The following is a 12,500-nucleotide window of genomic DNA, read 5'->3' as shown; positions in this document are numbered from 1 at the left end:
GAGTCTCTATTTCCCTTCACTTCTGCTGGCAACGCTGTGTTATTTCCAACTCCACCACCCATATTCGTGCTGCCTTGCAAAATGTCAATAAGATTGATTGCTGTCCAAGCAAACGGCATTCTGTATTTCCCCAAGCGTTCACAGTTCATTGCCGCACTATATTTCACTCGTTCATGAGTCTACACACAAAAGCTTGTTGGTTAGTTAAGCAAATAACAAGCAGACTTAAAACATGAACAGACAATGAGTACACAATGTGGCATACCTTTGAATCCAAGTCTCTCATATACGGATCGGCACACTCTGATATGTCTCCTTGTTGTAGGACTTTTTCCAGTTTTACAACCAAGTAGACGTCTTGGTTTGGATACGTGATGGAAAATATAGCCGAACGACTGACTGATGGCATACACTTCTCTACGCCATGCACTGACAGCATCTTACTGATATCACCACGATTTAAATCAAAATGGAAATTTTCTGATATCTGAAATAAAATTGGAAACAATTATCAAGGAAACAGAATAGATACTCGAACAATCGAGTACACAATGATTATAACTAGAGAATGTATGATGAAAGAAAGATGTTTAAAGATATTGGTGTTGAAAGACAGACAGACACACAGACAGGCAGGTACACAAACAGACAGACAGGCAGGCAGACAGACGAGTTTCAATTTTAGCTTAGTTTAGTTGATGGACACTACTAGTAGTTAGACAGCACATAGTATCCTGTATTGCAAAATGTATCATAGATAAAAGTTCAAATATATGTGAATGACAGACAGACAGACAGACAGAGAAACAGACAGAGAAACAGACAGACAGAGAAACAGACAGAGAAACAGACAGACAGAAAAACAGACAGACAGACAGACGGACAAACAGACAGACATATAATTTATTCTTATACAGGTTCTACTTGTACATATGCTAGGATTTTTTAAATACAAATCAGTCCTTGCAAACAACAAAGTCGTTAACTAATGGACTTGACTTTGAATGTCAAAATCAAATAATCTATCTAAATCACCATGATTAGGTGACAGTTTTGAAAGTTTTCTAAGGATAACTTTGGCATTGCATCTTTGTACAATTGTAGAAAATCTTTTTCTCCAATACGACATGAACATGGACAAACAGACAGAGAAACAGGCAACAGGCAGGCAGACAGACAGACAGACAGGTAGACAGACAGACACACAGCCAGACACAGAGACAAACCACCACACAAACATCTCTGAAAACATAAAAGCATGTACCCAGTCATGACAACAAAAGCTCCACCCACTACATCAATAACATTCAATCTAAACAAAGCCAAACTGCGATGACACCAAAAAGCACTGGGTAAGGCACCCCATTATTGTAGGTCTGAAGGTAACAATCAAACAACACAAGTCAGTAGAAAACTGCAGCACACTAATGGCTATGTGTACTAATCACAACACAAAATCCAAGAAGATATACTATCAGAGAGTAGCTGGATACAAACAAACAGTGAGAAACAGACACTTTGCTCGCACCTTCTTCCTCTCTTTAGCATCATAGAAAGCCATCATGGCAAAGATAGGTTCGATCTCTAAATCAAGCCTGCAGACAAACAAATTGAAATACAACAAGTAAAACAGGTGTGTGTGTGTGTGTGTGTGTGTGTGTGTGTGTGGTGTGTGTGTGTGTGTGTGTGTGTGGTGTGTGTGTGTGTGTGTGTGTGTGTGTGTGTGTGTGTGTGTGTGTGTGTGTGTGTGTGTGTGTCACTGTGTGTGTGTGTGTGTGTGTGTGTGTCACTGTGTGTGTGTGTGTGTGTGTGTGTGTGTGTGTCACTGTGTGTGTGTGTGTGTGTGTGTGTGTGTGTGTGTGTGTGTGTCACTGTGTGTGTGTGTGTGTGTGTGTGTGTGTGTGTGTGTGTGTGTGTGTGTGTGTGTGTGTGTCACTGTGTGTGTGTGTGTGTGTGTGTGTGTGTGTGTGTGTGTGTGTGTGTGTGTGTGTGTGTGTGTGTGTGTGTAATAGGATAATGAACAATGGTTGATTACCTCAACTCAAGACACTTGACCATGACTCTGTATCCAAAATGTTCAGTCGGTGAAGGCAGTAACAAGCGTCTGTCAACATAATCATCCTGTAACACACACACACACAACCGCTCGCACGTACAACTCAATACCGAAATATAATAAACAAAAGATACAGAAAACGGAGCAAAGAAAATAAAGCTGCCCAGCCAATTTCCATTCTGAAATTTTGGAAACAAATATATTAACCAAGCATACAAAACGCAGTTATTATCATCATCACCCAAAACGTCAAATACTGTGTTTACATTGGCACTATTGAACCGAACTGGTCCGGTGCTGTTTGACACATTTTCAACCCGATCGTTGCAAACTAGGACAGCGTGCGTTTACACTACAGTAGGGCAATGCTGGGTGCATAAGGCGGGGCATGATATCGCGTGACAGTGACGTCACAGACTATAATAGTGAACTGGACAAGTCTGGTACTTGCGCAGTGTTTTCACTAACAGGAGCGGTCAACTTCTGCAACCTTCCAACTGGATAGTATAGTACAGTAAATGGTGAGAGTATCTGAGAACAATAAGGGCTTCTGAGAGTATCTCTTATTTCTCTGATTACGTCCCTCTGCTACACCGTTTGAGAGCCTGCTTCAAACACAAACACACATTCACACACACACATGGACACACACACACACACACACATGGACACACACACACACACACACACACACATGGACACACACACACACACACACACACACACACACACATGGACACACACACACACAAACAGACACACAAACGGACACACACACACACACACAAACAAACAGACACACAAACGGACACACACACACACACACACACACAAACGGACACACAAACGGGGACACACACACACACACACACACACACACACACACACAAATGGACACATGCACACACACACACACACATGGACACATGCACACACACACACACACAAATAGACACACACACACACACACACACACACACACACACACACACACACACACACACACACACACACACAAATGGACACATGCATGCACACATAAATGGACACACACACACACACACACACACACACACACACACACACACACACACACGCCGGCTTTATAATGTGTGTACATATGCATGCCAACTTTCACTTAAAATCAGATACATACACTGACCTCATCCGGCATGGGATATATGGAGAACAAGGCTTGATGTCTGTCTTGTGTTCGTTTCATCTCATTTTCGCCGTCGACCTTATCAGGATGTACAATGTCCATCACGTTTTCAAGCAATGGATCCTCTTCCGATGACTGCAGATCATACATCCTACGTAAACACAAACAAACAAATAGTTGTGTGTGTGTCCATTTGTGTGTGCATGTGTATGTCCGTGTGTGTGTGTGTGTGTGTGTGTGTGTGTGTGTGTGTGTGTGTGTGTGTGTGTGTCTGTGTGTGTGTGTGTGTGTGTGTGTGTGTGTGTGTGTGTGTGTGTGTCAGTTGGAAAGAGAGTCAGTGGATAGTTGGTCCATTCAATTATTGCATTGCAATATTCATGTTTCTAATTTTGTCATTCAAATTTTAATTTTTGTTTTTCAATTTTAAATACTTAAAATGCTCTTAAATTTTTAATTATTAAAATTTAAAATGTAAATTGTAGTTTTAAAATCTTAATTTGTTAATTATTAAAATTAAAATTTTTAATTTACTATATACATTTCAAATCTTTTTTCAATTTTTAATAAAAAATTTTTACTTTTAATTAATATGTAACAAAAATTTAATTTTTAACAAAAAATAAATTTTTAATTTTTAAGTTTTAATTTTTTACAGAAAAAACAAATTTTTAATTTTTAATTAACTTTTAACAAAACAATTAATTTTAAATAATTATTTAATTTTTAATTTTAATTTTTAATTTTTAAGTTTTAATTTTTTACAAAAAAAATTAATTTTTAATTTTTTAATTAACTTTAACAAAACAATTAATTTTAAATAATTTTTTAATTTTAACCAAATATTTAATATTTAACTTCTAACAAAATTTTATTTTTAAATTTTTAACAAAAAACTTTAATTATTAATTTTTTTCAATGTGGGGTAAAATTATAGTTTCTTAATTTTGATTTCTAACTTTTGCATTACTACATTTGATTTTAATGGAAACTGGATTTTTGTTTGGGTACAAGGTAAATGGTCGTTTTGTTCTCTAAACTTTACTGCATAGACTTTTGAGAGTTTGCAGATTGCAGTTATTAATTAACCATTGACGTGTAGTTTTAGTATTGTATCTATTTAATATAGTGTTTAAGCTATTAATATTAATGTAATTGCATAAAACTTACATTGACATCTGGGAGCTCCTCAGTGATATGTTTGATGTAATCGACATTTTCCTTTGCACACCACTGTGTCCATCATCCTGAAATAGAAAACAAAACAATAAGTGTACATGTGTGTGTGTGTGTGTGTGTGTGTGTGTGTGTGTGTGTGTGTGTGTGTGTGTGCACGTGCGTACGTGTGTGTACATGTGTGTGTACGTGTGTGTGTGTGTGTACGTGTGTGTGCATGCACGTGTGTGTACACATGTGTGTGTACATGTGTGTGTGTACGTGTGTGTGTACGTGTGTGTGTGTGTGTGTGTGTGTGTGTGTGTGTGTGTGTGTGTACGTGTACATGTCATTGTGTATGTAGCCGTGTCTAGGCCTTACCGTTTCATCAGGCATCACACCGTCCACTTCAAATTCATGTCTTGCAAGAGTTCGAAGAAAATCGGGCGCCTTTGTACTTGCTCTCGACATTCTTGACATGCTCAGTGTCTGCCCTCCATAGCTGCTGTTATACCTGAACGACAATGTTGGAGTTGAAATTTATCAGACGAAATGTTTGGGCTCATCATATGTTCAGCTTACTTTCTGTTGACCAATGGCCGATGTGTGAGATACAGACTAACACACTCTTTCACATGAATGTCTTTAACATTTCTATAATTAGACAGACAGATAGACAAACAGACAGACAGACAGACAGACAGACAGACAGACAGACAGACAGACAGACAGATACATAAACAGACAGGCCAGCAGGCAAACAGACATGCAAACCCACACACACACACACACACACACACACACACACACACAACCAAACAAAGTGACATACAAAGTGATCAACGCAGCCAAACACACACACACACACACACACACACACACACACACACACACACACACAACCAAACAAAGTGACATACAAAGTGATCAACGCAGCCAAACACACACACACACACACACACACACACACACACACACAACCAAACAAAGTGACACACACACACACACACACACAACCAAACAAAGTGACACACACACACAACCAAACAAAGTGACATACAAAGTGATCAACGCAGCCAAACACACACACACACACACACACACACACACACACACACACACACACACAACCAAACAAAGTGACATACAAAGTGATCAATGCAGCCAAACACACACACACACACACACACACACACACACACACACACACAACCAAACAAAGTGACATACAAAGTGATCAATGCAGCCAAACACACACACACACACACACACACACACACACACACACACACACACACACACACACACACACACAACCAAGCAAAGTGACATACAAAGTGACCAACGCAGCCAAACACACACACACACACACACACACACACACACACACACACACACACACACACACACACACACACACAGACACAGACACACACACACACACACACAACCAAACAAAGTAACATACAAAGTAATCAACGCAGCCAAACACACAAACAAACAAACAAACACAACAGACAGACACTCCTTCTACATGACATACTGTGCAGCCTGAGGAACAGGCGTCTCAGTCGTCCTGAAGCGGTGCGATACAGTAACCACCTCAATGTCATCCTTTGGAAACACCAGCATGTCTCTCAACGGATCCTTATCCATCACACTCTGATGCTTCTCCACAAATTCCTCATAATTGATCGGATTCACAATCTCGTTGAGAGACAACGGAGTCTAACACACAAAAATAAAAAATAAAATAAAAATGAAAAATAAAAATAAAATAAAAATGAAAAATAAAAAATAGAAAGTGTGACACACAGCAGTAGCAGTTGAAAATGATCCTAAAATGTCTGGTGAAGATGAGGAAAAAGTTGTGTTGGTAAAGATCTCCTCAATCGTCTCAGAGGCGTCGCGACGTGCTTCTGCTGCTCCCTGGGCTCTAATGTAGACAACAGAGTGTTAGATCAAGCGATAAGAAGCGAATAGACATCAAGTTGTGGTTCTTTTGGGGCCTCAGACGCCGATTTTTGTCTTACTTGTTCAGCTTGGCAGCGAATGCACGCCGACTACCAGACATGTCGGCTCTTTGTGGATTTCTGCGTCGCTCTGGTGAAGAACTTCTGGTTATACGGGACTTTGGCGCGGATTGTTCTGTCACGGATGTCGGTGTGTGTGGGCGTGGGTCTTCGTAAAGTGGTGTTGACGAGGAGGCGAAGTAGAGGCGAATGTGACGCCCGTGTGGTCCGTAGGCCTGTGGAGTGGACGACGCGGAGGCTTTTTGAGTTTTGTGGTGCATTGTAGCTACTGTGTCACGCATATTAGCTACATTGTGTGTCGCTTTGTACACCGGCTGTGGTGAAGGCGGGAAACAGCTGTGGTCAAGGCGGGAAACATCTGGTCACGAGGGCGGCAGCTGCTCACCCGCAAGGATGAGTGAAAGCTGCACCGTGCAACTGGTTTAGATAGACGCAAAAGCGTTCGCTAAATCAATGGTTGTCGTAAATAGTTTTGTCAACTGGTTACCGTTAGCGTTTCAACAGTTTGAGAATTTGAGGTTAGCTATGACGTCACTCTTTTGTACCACGCCCTTGAGCTATCATATTGATATTTATGGATTACAAAATGGTGTTAGTAGGATCTTGAAATTTGGTGTTACTGTAGTAGTGCAGACCAAATGCAAATCTGGGCCTTTCGTGAATCGTCTAGCTTATTTGCAAACTGCTGCAGTGTTTACTGAGAGATGGTTATTCACAGTCTTCACTGACCCTTGAGTATCCAAGGAGAATTCGACCGTATGCATGTAGAGAAGCATGTGAGCTACAAGTGAATGAGAAAACTTAAAAAAGACAGACAGATGGACAGACAAAGACAGACAGACGGACAGACACAGAAACAGACAGATGGACAGACTAACAGACGGGCACACAGACAGATGGACAGACACACAGAAACAGACAGATGGACAGACACAGAAACAGACAAACAGACAGACACACAGAAACAGACAGACAAACAGACAGATGGACAGACAAACACAGAAACACACAGATGGACAGACTAACAGACAGACACACAAAAAGACAGACAGATGGACAGACAGACAAACACACAGATGGACAGACAAACAGACAGACAGATGGACAGACAAACAGACAAACACACAGAAGCAGACAGATGGACAAACAGACAGACACAGAAACAGACAGATGGACAGACAAACAGGCAGATGGACAGACAAACACACAGAAACACAGACAGATGGACAGACTAACAGAGAGACACACAAAAAGACCGACAGATGGACAAACAGACAGACAAACACACAGAAACACAGACAGATGGACAGACAAACAGACAGACACACAGAAGCAGACAAATGGACAGACAAGCAGACAGATACACAGATGGACAAACAAACAGACATACACACAGAAAGACAGAGACAAACAGATGGACAGACACATAGACAGACAGACAAGCAGGTGGGGCAACGACAATACGCTAGAGTTTCACATTGCTCCACATCATCGTGCACTTGGCATCCGAGATGCTGTGTTCAGTAGCTCGAAACTCATACAAATATCTCTCTAATGTCACTAGTGCTTGCAAGTTCATTTAGATGTTACAAGACAATATCGTAGAAAGTGTAACGAGACCCAACCCACATCACCACCAACAGACTCTTCTACAGTACTGTAGTAAAAAAGCTAACTTTCCTGCAGTTCTATTGTGATCATCTTTGCTCAGCCGTGTATTTCCCTAAACACAATGAGAGTCACAATCACATGCTCAAGTACCACGAATTACCTACAATGTAGCAATAATTCATTGAATTAAATGTGTATATTAATATTTGTAGTGATATTAGACAGACAGAGTGTAATAATGTAAGACACGTTTGATATACAGATAAATGAACAGACACATAGACAGACAGATTGACACGAGTAGTGGTTTGCTTACAAAGGTACAGACAACAGCCACAGGAACAGATGGGCAGACAGACACACAGAAAGACAGAAAGACAAACAGATCGACAGACACACAGAAAGACGGACAGACACACAGAAACACAGACAGACAGACAAGCAGGTGGGGCAAAGACAATACGCTAGAGTTTCACATTGCTCCACATCATCGTGCACTTGGCATCCGAGATGCTGCGTTCAGTAGCTTGAAACTCATACAAATATCTCTCTAATGTCACTAGTGCTAGCTTGACAGACAGAAAGACAGACAGACACATAGACAGACAGACAGACAGACAGACAACAGCCACACGTAAACAATCCACTGTCTGTGTCAGTCTGTCTGTCTATGTGTCTGTCCATTTATCTGTATATTAAATGTGTCTTGCATCGACACTCTGTCCGACTATTATAAACACAAACTGCCTGCAAACTAATGTGTTACGTTACATTCCTCTGTAACCTACTCCATACGTGTATGTATCAACACATTAGCAACAGTCTCCTATCAGCGCCAATTATGTGTTCACATAATCACATCCCAAATTCTTGAAAAAACCTCACCTGACTTGAATGTCTTCTTGAGAAGTGAAAGTCTGTATCCTGCACTAATTACTTGAATGTTGATGCCTGATAAGGTTGTTCCATCACACATAAACTGAAGTGCTACCGGAGACGGAGAGCCGGGACCAGATGAAAGATTAAACTTTGCCTGAACTGAACCAGAACCTGACAAAAAGAAGCATCGTCTGATATATATGAGACAATGGACAGACAGACAGACAGACAGACAAATGAACAGACAGATTCATTTATTATCATCAAAACTCTACGTATGTACAGGAAACTTTCAAATATCTACCAGTCCTTCATAACTAAGCAAATTATAACACATTAATGGACTTGGCCTACAACATTGCAGTCAAACATTATGTCACTGTCGTTTGTACTGCATGAAAATCTCGACAGCTTCCTCAAAATCACTCTGGCGTTGCATCTCTGAAGAATGATGGAAAATTGCTTTCTCCAGAATGCCTTAAAACGTTGAGCGCTGTTAAAAGGATGTGCATGAGTGGTATTGTAGCTTTGCCTAGATATATGAGACAAAAACTTGTGTGCGTGCGAGCCCCACAAACCAAAATGTTCAAAGACTAGTGGAACACACTTGGATGATAAACCACCATGCAGGACCTCTCCTGAGTATTTCTTTAGTTTCTTCTCCTCTCTTACTTTTGCAGCATACCCTTCTTCTCTGTGTGCGTGGTTGAGAGCATCCTTACTCCATGGGTGTGCTAATGAAACATCCACGTCAAGATTCTGTCCTGTTTCAGAATCAAAGAGTGTCATATCAGGACGGTTTTCGCTACTAACAAAACGATGCCGGGGTTCGGTTTGATGGGGAATGTGCAAATCACTCAAACATTCACTCCAACCCTTCAAGATAGTATTGTGGGTCCAGACAGGACCTCCTCCATATTTACATGTTACAGACAGACAGACAAATGGACAGACAAACACATAGACAGACAGACAAACAGACATAGAAAACAGACAGACAGACACATAGACAGACATATGCACACACAGAGCCAAAGACAAAAAAGATGCACATACAGACACAGACAGACAGAAACACACAAACGGACCGGTAGAAACACACATAGACAGGCAGACAAATAGACATACAGATGCACACACAGACACACAGACAGACAGACAGACAGACAGACAGACAGACACACAGACCAGACAAATAGACAGACATATGCACACACAGAGACACAGACACACACACACAGACAGACAGACATGCTCCTCTCATACATATTAGGATCAAGTACAACATGCACAGCTTCAACACAGTACACCAATGTAACATTGCCGTGACTACCCGCTGGTGGTCTAATTTCATTCAGTCGCCATGAGACTCTAGATTGCTCAGCAATCCAAGCTGCTTCAGGTTTTGATGTCATTGACTGCACTCCTCCATTGACAGGTGCAATAACAGTCACTCCAGTCAGAGGTTGACCACCAGCCAATACGTTGTCATTATATGTATAATCAACTTTCAGATTTGTTACAGTTGGTTCACACTTCCAGTGGCTACACAAGGTGAGCGGCACAATATTTGTGCCTGAACTCTTCACCTAAATAAAAGACAACCACACGCATCTAGTTTGCACATAAACAAACAAACAAACAGACAGACAAACAAACAAGCAAACAAACAGACAAACAAACAGACAAACAAAGACAAACAAATAGACAGACAAACAGACATACAGACAAGCAAACAAACAAACACAAGCAAACAGATAAATAAACAAAGACAAACAAACAAACAGACAAACAAACAGACAAAGACAAACAAACAAACAGACAAACAAACAGACAGACAACAAACAGACACACAGACCAAAACAAAAATCATTTGTACAACCAACCAATGTCAATACCAAAACGTCTACCAAAGTGCATACAACTTACTTGATATTTGAGAATATCAGCATTGTGATAAGACGATGACGGCGACTGAGCAACTTGCCGCTTCAGATACGCAACAAGCGAGCCCATAGAAAATTTCAGCACAATAGCATTATTCTCTTGTGACTCACTAAATAAAGCACCTCAACACAAGCACTGACAATAAAGGAAAGAATGCTAACATATTGAGAAGGCGAGTATTTGGAAGGACGTGCTCCAATTCGATGGCATGGACAATTTGTAAGGTTAGAGTTGGTAAAGTTGAGGACGTGTGTGATGCAAGACGTTGAACCACACTGGTAGGAAACGAGATCATCATGTCACCAGTCACCTTCACCAAACATCTAAAATGACAACACAATAAACACAATTAATATTAATAAACATAATAGATATTAAGAAACACAATTAATATCAACAAACACAACAAATATTAACAAACACAATTAATATTAATAAAACAACAGATATTAAGAAACACAATACATATTAATAAGCACAATTGACATTAATAACCACAATTAATATTAATAAACACAAATAATAATAAACACAATTAATATTAATAAGCACAATTAATATTAATAAGCACAATTAATATTAATAAACACAATTAATATTAATGGGCACAATTAATATTAATAAACACAATGCATATTAATAATCATGACAGATATTAATATCCCACAGAGAGAATGTCCAAATTGTTGGTCATCATCTCCAGGCACCTACGCATACCTACAACTGATTACTTCTCACACGTTTTGCAGACCAACGTGATAAACAGTGCATCATACAACTTCAGTTTCTATACGTCGATTCATAGTTCATCCAAACAACTAGTTCCGGTCTTGCACTGTGGAGTCGCTATCACCCGTCTACACGCACTGTTTCTCCCCTTTGATCTACAACAATTCTTAGAGCCGTCGAACATCTAATGCCACCCCTGAAATCGCACAACTTCATTCCGACTCAATTTCCTTCCTTCAGTGTATTACATACAATGTACACTTAAAAAATTTTAATTTAAAATTTTTAAAAAAATTTATAATAATTAGTCAACTTACTGCTTCGGATCTGGATCTTTGAACATGGCATTGACGACTTCACTGAACGCAATTGCAATAGGGCATGTGACTTCGGCTCCTGAATGACTTGGACTAGTGATGGGTGATGGCATTGGTGGAGTGTGAGATATGGGTGTTGTCTTTGTGTTTGAATGTACGGCTGTATCGTCTTCCTTTAGAGTCGGAGTGCTCGTTCTAACGGTTTCTGGACTGTGGTGTGATGATACAGAAAATGCTCTGCTGCCTGGTGGTGGTGCAAGGAGAGCACCACTACCCACAACAAATTTCTGTTTCTTTGGACTTTGACCACCAAGTATAGGACCTGAAATAGAATATGATGGATTAGTTATCTGTCTGGATACGAAGACGAATACAAGTAAAGTCAAACTACAAACATAGAATCAATCGCAAATGTGTGTGTGTGTGTGTGTGTGTGTGTGTGTGTGTGTGTGTGTGTGTGTGTGTGTGTGTGTGTGTGTGTGTGTGTGTGTGTGTGTGTGTGGATGTAGTGTGTGTGTGTTGTGTGTGTGTGCATGTGTGTGTCCATACATCCCTGTGTGTGTGCCTGTGTGTGTGCACATGTGTGTCCATACGTCCATGTGTGTGTGTGTGTG

At 40.3% G+C, this 12,500-nt stretch overlaps 2 protein-coding genes across 3 annotated transcripts in view; both read right to left on the bottom strand.

The window, feature by feature from the left end:
* Positions 1-6,494, bottom strand: part of LOC134185934 (dedicator of cytokinesis protein 7-like) — a 37,351-nt gene extending 30,857 nt beyond the window's left edge. For both annotated transcript variants that reach the window (XM_062653822.1, XM_062653823.1), the window contains exons 1-11: positions 6,404-6,494; positions 6,186-6,306; positions 5,914-6,098; positions 4,953-5,024; positions 4,752-4,884; positions 4,386-4,462; positions 3,219-3,369; positions 2,036-2,121; positions 1,529-1,595; positions 266-487; positions 1-179 (exon numbers count right to left, since the gene is read on the bottom strand). The exon at positions 1-179 is cut by the window's left edge and continues 65 nt beyond it. In XM_062653822.1, the coding sequence (XP_062509806.1) occupies positions 1-179; positions 266-487; positions 1,529-1,595; positions 2,036-2,121; positions 3,219-3,369; positions 4,386-4,462; positions 4,752-4,884; positions 4,953-5,024; positions 5,914-6,098; positions 6,186-6,306; positions 6,404-6,444 (1,334 nt within the window). In that variant the 5' untranslated portion in view covers positions 6,445-6,494. The remainder of the gene's footprint in view (positions 180-265; positions 488-1,528; positions 1,596-2,035; positions 2,122-3,218; positions 3,370-4,385; positions 4,463-4,751; positions 4,885-4,952; positions 5,025-5,913; positions 6,099-6,185; positions 6,307-6,403) is intronic.
* Positions 6,495-7,938: 1,444 nt separating this feature from the next.
* Positions 7,939-12,500, bottom strand: part of LOC134185935 (F-BAR domain only protein 1-like) — a 15,455-nt gene continuing 10,893 nt past the window's right edge. The window contains exons 18-23 of the mRNA XM_062653824.1: positions 11,887-12,208; positions 11,002-11,163; positions 10,823-10,949; positions 10,227-10,482; positions 8,900-9,064; positions 7,939-8,126 (exon numbers count right to left, since the gene is read on the bottom strand). Coding sequence (XP_062509808.1) covers positions 8,101-8,126; positions 8,900-9,064; positions 10,227-10,482; positions 10,823-10,949; positions 11,002-11,163; positions 11,887-12,208 — 1,058 coding nt within the window. The 3' untranslated portion in view covers positions 7,939-8,100. The remainder of the gene's footprint in view (positions 8,127-8,899; positions 9,065-10,226; positions 10,483-10,822; positions 10,950-11,001; positions 11,164-11,886; positions 12,209-12,500) is intronic.

The sequence above is a fragment of the Corticium candelabrum genome, chromosome 10 (assembly GCF_963422355.1).
Source record: "Corticium candelabrum chromosome 10, ooCorCand1.1, whole genome shotgun sequence".
Classification (NCBI taxonomy): domain Eukaryota; kingdom Metazoa; phylum Porifera; class Homoscleromorpha; order Homosclerophorida; family Plakinidae; genus Corticium; species Corticium candelabrum.
Note: the sequence above shows the minus strand (reverse complement) of the source record. Positions and strands in the feature narration are given on the sequence as shown.